Source organism: Narcine bancroftii, chromosome 8, assembly GCF_036971445.1.
Source record: "Narcine bancroftii isolate sNarBan1 chromosome 8, sNarBan1.hap1, whole genome shotgun sequence".
In the NCBI taxonomy this organism is placed as follows: Eukaryota; Metazoa; Chordata; class Chondrichthyes; order Torpediniformes; family Narcinidae; genus Narcine; species Narcine bancroftii.
In genome coordinates, this window is record NC_091476.1 from 2,114,394 (window position 1) to 2,133,333 (window position 18,940).

The 18,940-nt window shown below is 40.6% G+C and overlaps 1 protein-coding gene across 1 annotated transcript in view; it reads right to left on the reverse strand.

Annotated features, from left to right (window-relative positions):
- Positions 1-14,894, reverse strand: part of LOC138740240 (melatonin receptor type 1B-like) — a 75,750-nt gene extending 60,856 nt beyond the window's left edge. Inside the window, exon 1 of the mRNA XM_069892575.1 lies at positions 14,714-14,894. Within this exon, the coding sequence (XP_069748676.1) occupies positions 14,714-14,894 (181 nt within the window). The remainder of the gene's footprint in view (positions 1-14,713) is intronic.
- Positions 14,895-18,940: the final 4,046 nt, after the last annotated feature.

Genomic DNA, 18,940 nt, shown 5'->3' on the forward strand with positions numbered 1-18,940 from the left:
TCTCAATCAGTGTGTGTGGGACACTAAACAGTGCAATCCAGGAAGAACTGATGAAAAGTTCCAAAAGCAGTGGATGGCTGGTAGTGCGATCTGTCTGATGTTTCTCTTGGAATAAGAGGAACACAAGGAGATCTGTCACAATCTGAAAGAAAGAGGTTACCATATGAAAATCCCTGATGGGGCAAGTTTCATCAGCGAGACATTGAGGTGACGAATGGTGGTACCTCAGTATGGAAATCCTGGAACAACAAACATCTCTCTCTGTAAACAAGAACTTTCCTGAGCGGTAAACATTTACCTTTCAAGCACCAAGTCTGGTGAACTTTATACACGTGCACAGTATGGTGATTGCCTGCAACCAGAGAACTTGGAAGAAGGAGAAGTGAGATTGAACTGTGAACCAAAGAACTTTTCTTGAATTTACACACACATTACATACACGTGCACTTAAAACTAGAAGGGGGTTATTTGGGTTAATATAGAGTATAGTTTAGTATAAGTATAGAGTTAAGTTAAAGTTTGATTCTATTTTCATGTCTGAAGTTGATTAAAAATAACTTTTGTTTTGAAAGCCACTTGTCTTGGTGAAAGTCTATTGCTGCTGGGTTTTGGGGTCCGTTGGGCTCGTAACAAAATAAAAGGAACCTTGAACTTGAACCCTAAAGAGAAACCTTGATATCTGCTGAAGAAAGTGTACTGATTAACATTACTCAGGCTCCGTTGGTTGTCTCTCATTGTTTGCTACAAAGAGAGCATTCTTGTGAATGGCGTCCACTGGAATTGTTGAATTAAGCTTCACTTTGAATTTTCTTTATACAGTTTTTCCATGCCGAACTTTGATTGTTAAATCTAAAGCCATCCAACTATGGAGAAAACAAATAAATTTGCTGTGGTTGAAACCTGAAACAAAAATGGCAAAATGAACTTGGTAGTTAATCAGCATCTCTGAAAAGGGAAACCAGTTGACTTTACAGGTGGAAGACATATCATAGATTTAGATGTATTGTCAGAGTACATACATGACATCACAAACAACCCTGAGGTTCTTTTCTTTCATGCGAGCCAGAATTGCCACTTATTGGTATTGCAAAAAAGTGCTATACTTAACGTACACATGTAAACAAGTAAAGAAATGTAAAAATACTGATTATGCAATACAGAGAGAATAAAATTAATTAAGTGCACAAGTAAAAATCTTTAAATGAGTCCCTGATTGAGTTTGTTGTTGAGGAGTCTGATGGTGGAAGGGTAGCAGCTGTTCCTGAACCTGGTGGTGTGGGTTTTTTGGCATTTAGACCTCTTTCCTGATGGCACCAATGAGAACTGAGAGTGTGCTGGGTGGTAAGGGTCTTTGCTGATTGCTGCTGCTCTCTGAAGGTGGCCTTTCCTGTAGGTGTTCTAGATGGTGGGGAGGGTTTTGCCTGTGATGTCCTGGGCAGTGTCCACTAGCTTTTACAGGGGTTTACACTCAGGCCCATTCAGAGACTCAGTCAAGATTCTTACTTTGCTCATTATTTATTACTGAATATTTATTTTCTGCATTAGCTTAGCGTAGACAGTTGGTTTACATTTCCTTCTTTTCTATATATTTCTTTTGTATGATCCCGCATCGGACTTGTCAGCCACAAACGAGCCTGCAGCTGACGTGGACATTTACCCCCTCCATAAATCTTCGTCCGCGAAGCCAAGCCAAAGAAGAAAGAAAGAAAGAAAAGAATTTCTTTTGTAATGGATCTGTGTTAATATTAATATTTAGGTTAATGTTAAGCTATATTTCCTATAAATATGTCTTAGATAAAGTAGTGGATTTGGAATAGGGTTACACACACCCATACAATACATTCAGAAATGAGGTAATCTTTCGGAGTCATGACGTCTGCAAGCGAGAGTTAAGAAGGTCACATGGTTTCCAAGAAAATGGAGCTGGTAACTGTTAAAGATTCCAGAAAATGATCACATGGTTTCCAGGAATTGAGACTGATCGCATTGATGATGTCACATCACATGATGTCAAAGAACTATAAACTGAAGGCAGAGAGACATTTTGAATTAGAAGATTGAAGAAGCACTTGACCACCCTGAAAGTCAGGACTTGTATTATCATTATCACAGGAGATGCACAACATAAGTGGCTTTTAAATAAGTAAGACCACTTCTGACTACCTTTAAGAAGTAAAGTTTCTAAAATCCTTTAAAAAGGATCTTATATTCTTCCTATTAACAGAAGGAACAGCCAGTGGTATTTTAAAAGAAAATAGCCACTCCAACTGCTTTTTTAAGAAGAGAGGCAATCTTATTTGTGCCCAGAAGGTGGTCACTCCTGTTTGATGAATAATGCTCTGAAAGACACCTCATTAAGAGACTTATGAGTTTAATTACTTTTGAACTACGATTTAATAGGATCCTGAAGTCAACAAGATGTTTGAAACTGGATAGATTAGAGGGCACATCCATGGAGGCTATTTGGGTGGAACTGAGAGTAGGAAAGGAGAGGTTACACTTGTAGGGGTGTATTATAGACCACCCGGAGGGGACCGAGACCTAGAGGAGCAAATCTGTAGGGAGATAGTAGATATTTGTGATAAGCACAGGGTTGTAATTATGGGAGATTTTAATTTTCCACATATAGATTGGGAAACACATTCTGTGAAAGGACTGGATGGGTTAGAGTTTGTGAAATGTGTGCAAGATAGTTTTTTACAACAATATGTAGAGGTGCCGACCAGAGAAGGAGCAGTGTTAGATCTACTGTTGGCAAATGGGATGGGTCAAGTGACAGAGGTTAGTGTTGGCGAGCACTTCGGGTCCAGTGATCATAATGCCATCAGCTTCAATGTCATTATGGAAAGAGAGAAATCAGGGCCAAGGATTGAGGTTTTTGATTGGGGAAAAGCTAGATTTGAGGAGATGCGAAAGGACTTGCAGGGTGTGCATTGGGACAATTTGTTTTATGGGCAGGATGTAGTAGAGAGATGGAAGTCTTTTAAAGATCAGATTTTGAAAGTGCAAAAGCTTTATGTTCCTGTTAGGTTAAAAGGAGGGGCAAAAGGTTTGAGAGAGCCTTGGAAACTTGGTTCGAAGAAAAAGGGAGGCGTACATTAGATATAAGAAGCATGGAGTTAAGGAGATGTTTGAAAGATACATTGAATGTAAGAGGAATCTTAAGAAAGGAATTAGGAAAGCTAAAAGAAGGTACGAGAAAACTATGGCAAGCAGGGTGAAAACTAATCCAAAAGAGTTCTACAAATATGTTAATGGTAAGAGGAAAGCTAGAGACAAAATTGGTCCCTTAGAAAATCAGAATGGAAAACTGTGTGTGGAGCCTAGAGAAATGGGGGAGATATTGAACAGTTTCTTTTCTTCGGTATTCACTAAGGAGAAGGATATTGGGAGATGTGGGATAAAAAAAGCAAATTGGGTAAATATGGGGAATATAGAGATTACAAAAGGTGTAGTTTTAAGGCTTTTGAAGAATATAAAGGTGGATAAGTCTCCGGGACCAGACGGGATCTTCCCCAGGACATTGAGAGAAGTGAAGGAGGAAATAGCAGAGGCTCTGGCGGTAATTTTCCAAATGTCATTAGATATGGGGATAGTGCCGGAGGATTGGCACATTGCGCATGTGGTTCTGTTATTTAAAAAGGGTTCAAGGAGGAAGCCTGGCAACTATCGGCCTGTAAGTTTGACGTCTGTGGTAGGTAAATTAATGGAGAAAATTCTTAGAGATAGTACTTATAAACATCTGGATAGACAGGGTCTGATCAGGAGCACTCAACATGGATTTGTGGGAGGAAGGTCATGTTTGACCAATCTGATTGAATTTTTTGAAGAGGTGACTAGGAATGTGGATGAGGGTAGCGCAGTGGATGTTGTCTATATGGACTTCAGTAAGGCCTTCGATAAGGTACCACATGGAAGGTTAGTTAGGAAGGTGCAGTCTTTAGGTATAAATTTTAAGATAGTCAAATGGATTGAACATTGGCTGAAAGGGAGAGGCCAGAGAGTGGTGGTGGATAATTGTCTGTCAGGTTGGAGGCCGGTGACCAGTGGTGTGCCTCAAGGATCTGTATTGGGCCCATTGTTGTCGTTATATAGATTAATGATCTAGATGATGGGGTGGTGAATTGGATTAGTAAATATGCAGACGATACTAAGATAGGTGGAATTGTGGATAATGAAGAAGGTTTTCAAGGATTGCAGAGGGATTTGGGCTGCTTAGAAAAGTGGGCTGAAAAATGGCAGATGGAATTTAATGCTGATAAGTGTGAGGTGCTTCATTTTGGTAAGAAGAATCAGAATAGGACATATGTGGTAAATGGGAGAGCATTGAGGAATACAGAAGAGCAGAAAGATTTAGGAGTAACGGTACATCATTCCCTGAAGGTAGAAACTCACGTGAATAGGGTGGTGAAGAAGGCTTTTAGTATGCTGGCCTTTATCAATCATTGCATGGAATATAGGAGTTGGGAGGTGATGTTGAGATGGTATAAGACGTTGGTGCGGCCTCATTTGGAGTTCTGTGTGCAGTTCTGGTCGCCTAATTATAGGAAGGATATAAACAGAGTGGAGAGAGTGCAGAGAAGGTTTACCAGAATGTTGCCTGGGTTTAAGCATCTGGAGTATGGGGAGAGATTGGACAGATTGGGTCTTTATTCTTTGGAGCGTAGAAGGTTGAGAGGGGATTTGATAGAAGTATTTAAGATTATGAAAGGGATAGACAGAATGGATGTGGATAGACTATTTCCGTTAAGAGGAGGAAAGATTAAAACAAGAGGACATGAGTTAAGAATTAAGGGGCAGAGGTTTAGAGGTAACATGAGGGGGAACTTCTTTACTCAGAGAGTGGTAGCTGTGTGGAATCATCTTCCGGGAGAAATAGTGGCGGCGGAGTCAATTGTATTATTTAAGAAAAGGTTGGACAGGTCTATGGATGAGAAGAAGATGGAGGGTTATGGGCATTGTGCAGGGAGGTGGGACTAGAAAGGGGTGTTTGGTTCGGTGCGGACTAGAAGGGCCTAATGGCCTGTTTCCGTGCTGTAATTGTTATGTTATGACTTTAAAATCTACTTTTTCAGAATTAAGCTTAAATTGTAATGGTTTTGGAATTTAACACACACACACACTTTCATTTGCGTATAGTGGGTGTTAAATTTATAGTTAAGTTTAGAGATAAGTAAGAAATGTTATTAATAGTTTAATAAAAACTAATACTTTGAATTTATCACTGTCTGGTGACTCTTCCATCGCTGTTCCTTTGTTAGTACTAATAAGATTTTATTAGTATGTAACACTTTCTTTTGTATACGTTTTTTCTTCTTGAGTACAATTAACAGTTACTGATAATTAGAAATTCTGCTAAGCCTGCAGGGAAAAAAACTATCAGGGTTGTATGTGAATTTTTTTTTGGTCATGCAGAATAGTAACAGGTTGTTCTGGCCGATGAGTCCATGCTGCCCAAATACCCAAATTAACCTACTGCAGCAGACTGAGTGACTACGCTGCACCAGTTGGCCGACCCAAGATGCTGCGGGCCCCCCTTCATACCCAAGGAGAAGCCCGTGGTTGACGCCACACATGCACTAAAGGAACTCACCACTTCCAGGTGCCGAACCGCTGGCCAAGGAGTGATGCCGTGACATGCTGATGTCACTTCTGGAGGCCAGCGCACATGTCACCGGAAGTGGGTGTCCCCTTCGCCCAATGTGGTGAATTCAAACAATAAAATCAGTTTATCGGTTCACCCTCACACTGTGTGGATGTCTCTTTATTCTGTAGTGCTGCCATAAAGTACAGGGGTGTACTCTGACAATAAATTTGAACTTAGAACTCACCAAGATAGGCTAGTGAGCACCAGAAGGACCAGAGATCATGGAAAATAGGATGCCAGTGACAGAAATGCCAACAGGCCACTTGCACCTGTCCAACCTCAACAAATATTATGCTCTTCTGAGGACTTCACAAGCTTAAATGTGATCAGTGTGAACTGTGGTGGACAAAGCACGGCTCCAAGGGTGGCGACCCCACAAATCTTAGGTCTCAATTTTACCAATTATGGTTAATCACAGTTTACTAATTACTCCCAAACATGACATATAGCAGAGACCAGCATGGGATCACATGGTAAGCATTCCTAAAACAGAGCAATCCAGGCCACAGAGATGTGAATGCTTCATCTCACACTTCAGAAGAATTTGAATGAATAGATTGTTGCTTAGATAATGAAGTTACTTAGGATGCCATTCCACATGACTGTGCCTTTGACTGTTCAGTCATCTTTGACTGACATCTTTGACTGTCTATCTGTTCAGTCTTTTACAAAAACTCCCTCTATGGGCAGCTCAAAATTCCTTCTGGCATATTTCAATTTTAATAGGGAAACAAAGGTTGTTGCAAAGAAGCAAAGGAAACAATTCAGGAAGTTGCCAACACCACTGCGGACAAAGACATGCCAATTGTTTTGAACTGAAGTCAACTGGTGGACAGACAAGCAGTTGACTGCCTGCACTGCAAGACTGAGTTTTAAGCAGTGTTCAGAAGTCAGGAAGCAGTGTGTCCAGGAGAATAAACAGAAAGAATGTTGAACTGGGAGGAGTATGCATTCTAATGACTCAAAACATTCACTCTGTTCCTTTCATGTGCTGTCTGACCTTGCTGAGGATTTTTTAATTTCAGTTCAAGATGCACATATTCAAACCACTGATTAACCCCCACTTTCCAGACTTTTGAAAGCTTCCAAACTCCACGTCTGCTTTGATTGAATGTCAGATCCTTTTTCTGTGTCTCTCCTGCTGAGGTCCGAATGCAAAGGCAATATTAGGCCAGTCAGAGCCTTGAGCGTGCTTCTTCACTTAAAAAGAGTGGGCTGTGTTTCAGTTACATCCCTGCACCTTCAAGAGCATTCATTTTCAAATTATCCAAAAGAAATAGTTTATGCCTAAATATCTCATTCATATGGGAGTTTATCGAATAGCTCCCTGAATGCAATATATCAGGCTAAAACTATACTGGGAATCTTCCCTCGTGGGTAGAATTAAATAACTTAGACTAATTGCAAGGTAATAATTTAAGTTAAAGCCAAAAAACAGTTGTTCTAAATCAACATAAAACCATCATCCCCTTTTATCTTAACACTTCAGTGAGGTTTGGCTTTAATTTGAAATTGCACTGATTTTAATGGACAGTATTTCATTTCTCCAAGTTAATTTATTCCAATTAGGTCATAGTGATAGATTTATTCTCTTGCACCAATGCATTTTGAAGATTCATATGCTTCTCCCTAACACAAGCTTAAAGGAAATTGCTTATTTTTTACTTTAAATTTTTTTTACAATGTGCATTATTACATTGAAACACAGAATTTCACAGTGTTTATTCAGACTGTATTGAATTTTAATGCAATAAATCCTGAATATGCCTCTGTAGATGACAGAAGATATAACCTATAAAAAAGATTACAGTCCACTTTAATGACAGCACAGTTTCTACGATCATCTTTTCAACATTAAAGTTTACCATCTCATCTCAGAAAATACAAATATAAAATCACAACTATTGAACATAGCCTAATGATCTGATTAACCAATGCAATTAGCAAATTATTAGCTTGGGTTGCAATTTACACATAATGCAATCACCTTCCTTTCATGTATTATAGTATAGCATCATTCGACTCCTATACTCAATTGTGTCCGACGCATTTGGATTTAAAGGTAATTTGTGTTTGCCTCAGAACTACAATTTCTCATTTGGAACTCTGTTTCAACTTCAGGTTCTTTTAATCTGATGTAAAGCAAAATACTGCATATGCTGCAAAAGAAAATGAAATAAAAATAAAAAGTGCTGCTAACACTCAATGTGACAGGCAGTATCTGTGAAGAGTGAAACAGTTTATAATTCTGGTCAATGACCGTTAATCGGAAGTGTAGTGTTACGAGCCCAGAGGACCCCAAAACCCAGCAGCAATAGATATTCATCATGACAAATGGTTACTTAAACAAAAGTTGCTTTTAATTATCTTTAAACATAAAAATAGAATCACATTTTAACTTATCACTATTGACTTAACTAACCTAACTTAACCCCCTTCTCATTCTAAGCGCACGTGTACGTAATGTGTGTGTAAGTTCAGAAAAGTTCTTTGATTCACAGTCCAATCTCACTTCTCATTCCTCCAAGTTCACTGGTTGCATGCAATTCTTATACGGTGTATGTGACCTACACTAACAAACACAACAAAATCTATCACAATAGAAATATGGGAAGTGCAATATTGTGTTCTGGTGCCACTTCAACAAAGTTTCAACATGATTCTCTGAGATGTTCTTTCCACATAAGAAGGAGCTTTCCTGGTACTAGAAGTCTTCGCATGACAAGTGTCACATGGAATTCTGGGAGGACAAGTCCATCCTCACTTTTTTCCCCACGGTAATTATAAATTGTGCGCAATAGCATACCAACTTTCCCATGTTGTATAAATTGTATGCGATAGCGTTAACAACTTTCCCACGCTGTATAGATTGTGCACTATAGCACTTTCCTGCACTGTTTAAAAATTGTCTGAATTTGCTATTTATTTCTAGCACTTTCCCATGGTCCCTTATAAAGGTTTATATAGGTTGGCATAACAGCAACTGGGGCGGAAGGGCTCATAATTAAGCATGATTAATTTTGTTCAAATATAAGATCATAATACATTATTTGAATTTAGAGCAGGTCCACCATTACTCGATGCATCATGACGTCACCGGTAGAAGGTGGAATAATCCTAACACTGGGGATGGCTCCTTGCAGATGTGAACACATGGAGTGTCCCAGTTAAGGGTGGTCAATGTAACCCTACTTGTGATAGGTGCAAAATTGAGGTAGCCACTTTAACTTATACTTTCTGGTCATGTTCAAAGCTAGATAATTTCTGGAAAGGTATCTTTGAAACCCGAATAAAAATTCTAGGATTAGAATTATAACCAAATCTATTAACAGCTATTTTTGGAATCATATCAGCAGAGAATGGGCATTGGCCTGTCTGCGCACAGTTTTCAACGCTATTGGCTAGAAAAGCCATGTTACTTAAATAGAAGGACCCACCAACTCAACTTCAGTGGCTCTCTGCTGTCATGACATGTTTAAGTTTGGAGAAAATTAGGAGTCGGACATCTGATACATCTTTTAAATCTGAAGAAGTTTGGTGACTGTTTATTCAATATTTCCATATAGTTAAAGATTTATAATTATATTTTGGATTTTCTCCTTGTTTCCTAATGATAAATTTGATTTTAACCAGGAAAACCTTTCTTTTCCTACTTTCAGAATGGACAGCCAAATCCCTCTTTCTTTTTTTAGATTAGTTATAGGGGATTTTGCAATAAAAAATCATTTTTTCTCCCTTTTTTCTTTTGGTTTTTCATGAGGAGAAGAAATTTATGGATAATATATATTTGTTAAATACTAATATGTTCTTTTACTTACACACTCGTAAATACGTGAATATAACATAATTCTTCCCTTGAATACAATTTTGATATCACTCAATAAACAGATTGAAAAAGAAAATACCAATGTTTTGGACTTGACAAGATGTAAAAATGGTAGAAGGAGGGATGGGGGAGGAGCAGGGCCCAAAAGTCCAGAAGTAATAGGTAGATAAGGGATGGAGGGTACAGCAGGTGGATAAGGGATAAAAGGTGGATATGGGATAATAAGGTGGATAAGGGATAATAGATGAATATGGGATAATAAGGTGGATTAGGGATTACGTGGATCATGGATAATAAGGTGGATAAGGAATTATAGGTGGAGAAGGGGCAATAGGTGGAGAAGGGGTAATAGGTGGGGAAGGGATGGAGGGCACAGCTGCTTAACGCGAAAACGTTGGTTACGTATCTTCATCTTTGCTAAATGAAGTCCGCTGTTTGACCTACTGAGATTCTCCCGCATTGTCATTTTACTAACTGCATTTATGATTTTTTAAAATGAATAATGCAGAAACTTTAGTTAGAAGAGATAAAATCAATACAAATTAAATAATCACGCAGAATGATTCAACTTCACTTGAATGGCTAAAATATTATCCTATTATTTTCAACATAAAAGTACAAACTGATATCATGTAAATCAAATTGTAAACTTTGATAAAGTAATAAAATATTGTTTGTTAGCTGGGTATGTTCAGATAACCCTCCAAGTGGCAGTGATTTGGTATTCATAATTATTAAGCCTTCAGATACATTAAAATTTTCATAAAGGGTAAAAATCAACATGCTATCTGGGAGTAATGCTATGCCTTCAGGTTCTTCATATAGATTTATTTTGCATATATATTTTTTATTTATAAAAACTGGACTTCTGTTGACTATTTTTGAACTAAAAAATGTTCTTGTTAATTGACACAGTTTGAATGAAAATTCTTCGATATAAAATTCCCTGGAATTAAAATGCTGAAGGATAGCGAGCAAATAAAATGGACCAATTATATTCTGTTGTAATAATTCAATTCATTTATTTAAAAACCTGAAATGAGCACTGGGATGGTCAGGAATGTTCTGCTGCTGTTCAAGAAGAGTTAGAAGATATGTTCAAGCTGAAGCATTTCATTATTGTGAAGACCTTTGCAATTCTTGGCCTGGTATTAACATTAAGTTGAATGCATTTACAGTAAGGAATGTGGAATTTCAAATTTAATTGTGTAATATCCATAATCGATTTGCACTTGGATAATAGTGTTATTTTGCTCTGGTATAAAAGCCAACTCCTCCACAAACCTGACAGTTCTCCTGTGTCAGGATAACAATTTTCTACCAGCTGAGGTCATTCAGAATTGTGCTCAGAAATGTAAATGCACAAACACCATATCCACAGGAATCAGCCATAATTACTCAGACGTTGTGCATTAAAACTGCCATTTGAATCTAGTCCAGGTTATTTCACCACCTGCTGCTGTAATTTCAAAGACCTGTGATCAGCTGTGAGTTGAAGCAACATTTACTTTCCACTATATTTGGTGAGATAAACAAAGAAGTAAACAGTGTTGATTGAAACCAGTTAGAACCATAGAACATTAAAGCACAGAAACAGGCCCTTTGCCCCTTCTAGTCTGTGCCAAACTATTACAGTATTCTGCCTTGTCCCAGTCCAGATCCCTCCAAACCCTTCCCATCCATGGACCTGTCCAATTTTTTCTTAAATGTTAAAATTGAGCCTGCATTCACCACTTCATCTGGCAGCTCATTCCACACTTATTCTTCTTTCTGCGTGAAGAAGTTCTTTCTAATATTTTCCTTAAACTTTTCCCCTTTCACCCTTAACTCATGTCCTCTGGTTTGTATCTCACCCACCTTCAGTGGAAAAAAAAAGCGTCTACTTTCATTTATTCTCTTTATACCTCTCATAATTTTGTGTACAAAGACAAGAAGTGGTCAGTCATTCACCTCATCATCCCAGGGTAAAATGTTCAAGCACATTTCATTTCCTGCATTTCCTGGCAAGCCCTATACTATTTTTGATACTGGAGCACACACCTTTCAAATTATATGGTGTGGATTATTTGTCCTGCATTTCATAAGGGGCTGTCCGGTGGAGCACTGCTTTGACCAAATCCCCACCAATCACTTCCAGAAAATTAAATGCAGCTGATGTAGATGTAGAAAGACTAAACCACACTCTACTCCATGGGATAACCTACTCCAGGGAATCCAGGATTAGTTCTGACCCACAACAGTGTCCTTGCAATATCCAATTGTTGTCCAGATTATATTGACACAGCTTCATCAGTGAGTACTCTAGTTGAATCTGTGGATGTCAGAGGCAAATTTTGCAATTCCAGGAAGTGTTGTTACTTTATACAGTTGTTATGAGCCCAAAGGACCCCAAAACACAGCAGCAATCGACATTCACCAAGATAAGTGGTTTTTTAAACAAGTTATTTTTTAATCAACTTCAAACATGAAAATAGAATCAAACTTTAACTTAACTCTACACTTATATGAAACTATACTCTATATTAACCCAAATTAACCCCCTTCTAATTCTAAGCGCACGTGTATGTAATTTGTGTGTAAATTGAAAAGTTCTTTGGTTCACTGTTCAATCTCACTTCTTCTTCCAAGTTCTCTGGATGCAGGCAATTCTTATACTGTGCACAGAATTTAACATGTATAAAGTTCATCAAGGTTTGGTGCTTGAAAGGTAAATGTTTACCGCTCAGGAAAGTTCTTGTAGGGTTTGCAGATAGATATGTGTTGTTCCAGGATTTCCACAACTGAGGTACCACCATTAGTCACCTCAAGGTCTCGCTGATGAAACTTGCCCCATCAGGGTTTTCCAGATGGTAACCTCTTTCTTTCAGGTTACGACAGAGCTCCTTGTGTTCCTCTTATTCCAAGAGAAACATCAGACAGATAGCATTTCCAGCCATCCACTGCCTTGGAACTTTTCATCAGTTCTTCCTGGATTGCACTGTGTCACACACACACAAGCTGAGAGGGCTTCTCTTCTCTCCCTCTCTCCAACTGAAACTCCAGTGAAAAGCATGTGACTCTCATTTGCAAAGCCCCCACCTTCTCCAGCAAACAACAGGAGTTCTTCCTTCTGCTCCCATCTGCTGTTAGATAAACAAAACCTAGAGGTGACCTTTCTGTGAGCACTTTGCAGAAAGGGTACTGATAGACAGTCTGACTCCAGCAAGACAATGGTCAAGCATTTTATGAGCCATTATTACCTATGTGAAATGTACATAACATTTTCCAGAGATCCTGCAATGTGAATTCTTCAGTCTTTCAAATAAGATCTATTTTAAAATGTGTGTATGTATGTAACCTACTCTAAATCTTACCAAATTCCCCAAAATATTATAATCATTACACAGTTAACTCTACCAGTGACAACTCCAACTGCCCACAGACCAGAAAGTGCAGTGTGTAAAGTAATGGTGGACTTTTGCTGTTCAATTCTTTATACTGGCTCTCACACAGCTTTGCACAGTTGCACTTGCACCAAAGATCAAAAAAATTCCATGCAACATTATTAGATTTTTCCTCAGGAACCTCCTGGAGTTTCTAGCAAGGTGGAGTTCTCAGGTTCCCTTCTTGAATGTTACTGAGTATGGCTGACAGATCAGGATACAACTCCCAACATCAGATGGTACTTTTGTAACCTTGTGTACCAATGAAAGCATTTTACATTGACAAATATCCGGCAGCACAACAATGTCCTTAATTTTTTTGGAACTTCACTTTGCAGTTCAACTATTATAGCTGTTCGGAGTAAATCTTGCAGAGTTTTATTGTCCTGTCCAGTCCCCACCCTGAACATAGACAACCAGATTCCGTTCTCCCTGTCAAATACATTAATCAACATCCTTCTCTCAGCAAGGTTAAAAAATACCAGTTGTTGGAGGAACTCAGCAGGTCGGTTAGCATCTCTGGAGGAAATTAGAGAGTCTATATTTCGGTTCTTGGTGAAAGATTTGGACCCAAAAGATTGACTCTACATTTTCCTCCATATAATCTGCCTGGGCCGCTGAGTCCCTCCCGCCATTCGTTCTTGCTTCATATCCCAGCAGATCTAATCTCTGAGTCTCGCCTTTCAGGTACAGTTGAATCGCAAATTTGAATTTTTTATTTCGTTGTTCAGTTAAAACTCTTACTTCCGAGAATTGAATTTTAATCTGCGCGTTTTTGATGTTTGAATCCGATTCACAATGCAAAGATGACTGCACAGAACATTCTGTGAAGAAACAAATGAAGTCTGTGTCCAATAATGATCGAAGAACAAGCTAAAGTGGTCGAAGGGAAAGGAGCGGTTTCAACATGGAATCCTCAGAGGGCAGGGAAAAGCGACCAGTTAGTTTGTTTGATCTAACTTTAAAAATGTCTGAATTCGGACACTGGCACTTGATAGGCTTTGAAATCTCGAGTAAAAACCAACTGGTCGTTTTCCCCTGCACTGCAATGCGATTCTTCAGCATTATTTCACGTGAGCTCGTTATTGCGATATATCTGCTTAGTTTGTATTTGTGAGACTTACCAAATGCTTAAAGCAACACAATCTATTCATTAAACCTGTAACCTCGTGAAAGGTTAGACGAACTTATGAAGGATAATTGCACTGTTAACCACTGTTAAACGGCGCGGACTTTTTGGCTGATCTTAACTGCATTTCTAAATTCCAAATTTAATTTTACTGAATTAATTTGCTCTTCCTGCAGATAATTCACAACACCACTAAAGGCTGTTTTCCATTTAGGATATTTTAAAATGAATCATCAAAGAACATAATAATCGATATCCTTCCCGATCAACCAGTGGCATGAGAGCAAACAAGAAGACAACGGATCCAGACTTGGGGAGCTTGTGCTTTTTAAAGGCCCCAGCGCTCATCTCGAAACCCACAGATCAGGAAATTTGGAATCAGGTTCTCCCATTTCTTACACCTTGTTTCTCATAGCTTGAGGAAGGGCACAGGACCGAAACGCCGGTTCTATATAATATATATGCCACCTATGGACCTCCTTAGTTTTTACTCCAATTACAGTATCTGCGGACTTTTCCTGTTTCACTCGCGTTTCTTATCACTGACTTTACCTGACACTCATCGCCACCCTTTCATTTTGGGCCAATGTCTAATGCAATAGTCTCCCAAGTATTTGGCAGTCTGACTTCAACCAGCATCCGTCAGACCTCTCAACTTTCCCAAGCTCGTCACGCCGCCTTTGCCTTACCAGGGTTTCTCAGTTTCCTGTTCCTCAGCACCGAGATGATGACCAGCACGTTGCCCAGGATGTCCACGACAACGGTGAAGATCAGGACCGCGGCCAGCGCCGTGGTGACTCTGACCCCGCCGAAGGGAGTCCGCTCCGATGCCCAGGAGTCGGGCTCCGAGCAGTTCCCATCTTCAGTCATCGCCGATGCTTTGCATTCAACTCCCGACCTTCAATGAGCAAAGGCAGCCCCGAACGTGGGCTTAGACCGAGAAGAGGGCTTCTTCCCAAAGGAAGGTCGCCCCATCTCCCTCATTCTGTTCATCTCTCGTCTGCCCCTAATTCACAAAGTTTACTCGCTTTCACGCACCATTGCTTTCTGCAGAAGTCAGGGTTGGAGACTTATTGGGGGTCCGGTTGTGCTCACTCCTATCTCCATGTGCACCGCCTTTCTCTCGAGATGTCCTCTCTCCTTGCTGGGTGGATCCAGCGCTCCTCCGCCTTCTGTAATTTCTCTTGGCGACCATCCTCCGGACTTTTATCGGGAAGCCGGCACCACTGGTTTTCACTTCTTGTAACGAGGTTCACGGGATACTCTCCAATTCTCTGTCCTGTGCTTGGCGATCACATCGCGAGCAAGCGGCGCCATCCAGTGGAAGCTCCAACACCAACTCGGGACAGGACAAAGGAGCCTCGGTCCGCCCGCTTTGCTCGAGTGGCCAAACTTTTACCAAGTATCTCCAGGTGGAGGACTCTGCAGCCAGGGAAACGTTTCTCTCGCCTGCAACCCATCAAAAACAAGAAAAGGAAAATTCCCCAACAAGTCATGAATAACTCAGCAACGTCCATGGAAAGGAAGAGCCGGTTGACGTTTTTGGCCTGAACCCATCACCAAGAACTTGACCTAATTCATAGAGGGATGAAAATCCATTGACTCAATCAAACCTGAATCACAGAAGGAGGGTTCCATATACTACCTCAGCCATGAACTACTCAGGCACGACTGAAGTGCCAATCTCAGAGCTTATATGAATGTCCACTGACAATAAACCTAAACTTGGTGAAACCACCATTCTTTAAGATTCAAGTCATGGACCCAACACACTAATAGGAGCACCTCTAATTCCTCAGCAGTTTGCGGAGATTTGGTGTGACATAAGAAACCATGGTAAATTTTTACAAGTGTATGGTGGAAAGTGTGCTGACCTGCTGGTTGGGGGAATGCCAATACTCCTGAGTGCAAAGCACTGCAAAAGGTAGTGGACACATCCGGGACATCACGAGTAAAACCCTCGCCACCATCAAGAACATCCACAGGAAAGCCTGCGATCGGAGAACAGCAGCAATTATCAAAGTTCCACAGTACCCAACACACCTCTGTTCCCACAAGACTGGCACCACCAGGATCAGGAACAGCTGCTCCCCCTCCACCATCAGACTCCTCAATGACAAACTCAATCAGGGACTCATTTAAGGACTCCTACTTGTGCACTTTATTGTTTTATTCCTCTCTGTACAGCATGCAGTTGTTTGCATTTCTTTAGTTGTTTAAATGTGTGTATTGTGTACAGATTTTTTTTGTACTACCAATAAGTGGTAATGTTGCCTGGCCCACAGGAAAAAAGAATCTCAGGGTTAGGGTTAGGGTTAGGGTTAGGGACATGTATGTTCTCTGACAATAAACCTCAAACCTGAAATGTATTATAACAGATATATTGTGTGTGTATCTGAGTGTGTGTGTGTGTGAAATTATAACATGAAATTGCATTTAATCTGCCAGAGGGCAATCATTTGCCATCAGCAGAAATTGCCCAGCGCCCCTTAAAGTCAGAGAAAGAGAAGCAAAAGAAAGTCCCTTCAGACTCATTAAATGTCCACTGATCTGCCTCCAGAACTCTCGCAGCCTTTGCAGCCCCACAGATTTCAATCCAAACTATTGGTTACCCAAGCTCCAGATCCAAACCTCCAACATGATCAGGAAACTTTTTCTGATCAGGCACCTACCTACATTTTGCTCAATCCTTGATGAAGGGCTCAAGCCCGAAACATTGGTTATTTGTTATATAAAGTACACTGTTTGACCTGCTGACTTTCTCTAGCATTATGTTTTTACTTCAATCATGGTGTCTGCAGACTTATGTGTTTTAAGTATGTGTGTGTGTGTGTGTGTGTGTGTGTGTGTGTGTGTGTGAGTGAGTGAGTGAGTGTGTGTGTGTGTGTGTGTGTGTGTGTGTGTGTGTGTGAGTGAGTGAGTGAGTGTGTGTGTGTGTGCGCATGCGTGTATGTATCTGAGTGTGTGTGTGTCTGAGTGTGTATGTGTGGTTGGGTGTGTGTGTCTGAGAGTGTATGTGTGTGTCGGAATGTGTGTGTGTATCTGAGTGTGTGTGTGTGTGTCTGAGTGTGTATGTGTGGGTGGGTGTGTGTGTCTGAGAGTGTATGTGTGTGTCGGAATGTGTGTGTGTATCTGAGTGTGTGTGTGTGTCTGAGTGTGTATGTGTGGGTGGGTGTGTGTGTCTGAGAGTGTATGTGTGTGTCGGAATGTGTGTGTGTATCTGAGTGTGTGTGTGTGTCTGAGTGTGTATGTGTGGGTGGGTGGGTGGGTCTGAGAGTGTATGTGTGTGTCGGAATGTGTGTGTGTGTGTGTGTGTGTGTGTGTGTGTGTGAGTGAGTGAGTGAGTGTGTGTGTGTGTGTGTGTGTGTGTGTGTGTGTGTGGTTGGGTGTGTGTGTCTGAGAGTGTATGTGTGTGTCGGAATGTGTGTGTGTATCTGAGTGTGTGTGTGTCTGAGTGTGTATGTGTGGGTGGGTGGGTGTGTCTGAGAGTGTATGTGTGTGTCGGAATGTGTGTGTGTGTGTGTGTGTGTGTGTGTGAGTGAGTGAGTGAGTGTGTGTGTGTGTGTGCGCGCATGCGTGTATGTATCTGAGTGTGTGTGTGTCTGAGTGTGTATGTGTGGTTGGGTGTGTGTGTCTGAGAGTGTATGTGTGTGTCGGAATGTGTGTGTGTATCTGAGTGTGTGTGTGTGTGTGTCTGAGTGTGTATGTGTGGGTGGGTGTGTGTGTCTGAGAGTGTATGTGTGTGTCGGAATGTGTGTGTGTATCTGAGTGTGTGTGTGTGTCTGAGTGTGTATGTGTGGGTGGGTGTGTGTGTCTGAGAGTGTATGTGTGTGTCGGAATGTGTGTGTGTATCTGAGTGTGTGTGTGTGTGTGTCTGAGTGTGTATGTGTGGGTGGGTGTGTGTGTCTGAGAGTGTATGTGTGTGTCGGAATGTGTGTGTGTATCTGAGTGTGTGTGTGTGTGTCTGAGTGTGTATGTGTGGGTGGGTGTGTGTGTCTGAGAGTGTATGTGTGTGTCGGAATGTGTGTGTGTATCTGAGTGTGTGTGTGTGTCTGAGTGTGTATGTGTGGGTGGGTGTGTGTGTCTGAGAGTGTATGTGTGTGTCGGAATGTGTGTGTGTATCTGAGTGTGTGTGTGTGTCTGAGTGTGTATGTGTGGGTGGGTGTGTGTGTCTGAGAGTGTATGTGTGTGTCGGAATGTGTGTGTGTATCTGAGTGTGTGTGTGTGTGTCTGAGTGTGTATGTGTGGGTGGGTGTGTGTGTCTGAGAGTGTATGTGTGTGTCGGAATGTGTGTGTGTATCTGAGTGTGTGTGTGTGTCTGAGTGTGTATGTGTGGGTGGGTGGGTGTGTCTGAGAGTGTATGTGTGTGTCGGAATGTGTGTGTGTGTGTGTGTGTGTGTGAGTGAGTGAGTGAGTGAGTGAGTGAGTGAGTGAGTGAGTGAGTGAGTGAGTGAGTGTGTGTGTGTGTGTGTGTGTGTGTGTGTGTGTGTGTGTGTGTCCAGCTCAGGCTATGAAGAGGTAAATCCCAGCAATTTATCAGGAATTAGTTCCTTTTCCTGGGAATACATACCTCCTGACCAATATTTCTCAACCTGTGTTCCATGGGTTTATTATAGATAATGCTCATCAATTCAATGAAGACAAATATTACTGATATAATGAACAAAATGTAAAATAAGGTTGTACATTTGATGAGAAAATAAATGTTTCTGTCAGGATTAAAGGCAAAATTAACAGATATAGGAAACCACGGTTTTCAAGGGATATTGAAAATTTGATTAAGAAGAAGAGAGAGGTTTATAGCAGTTATAGGCAACAAGGAGCAAATGAGGTACTAGAAGAGTATAGAAAATACTCAAGAAGGAAATCAAAAAGGTCAAAAGAAGACACGAGGTTGCTTTGACAGATAATGTGAA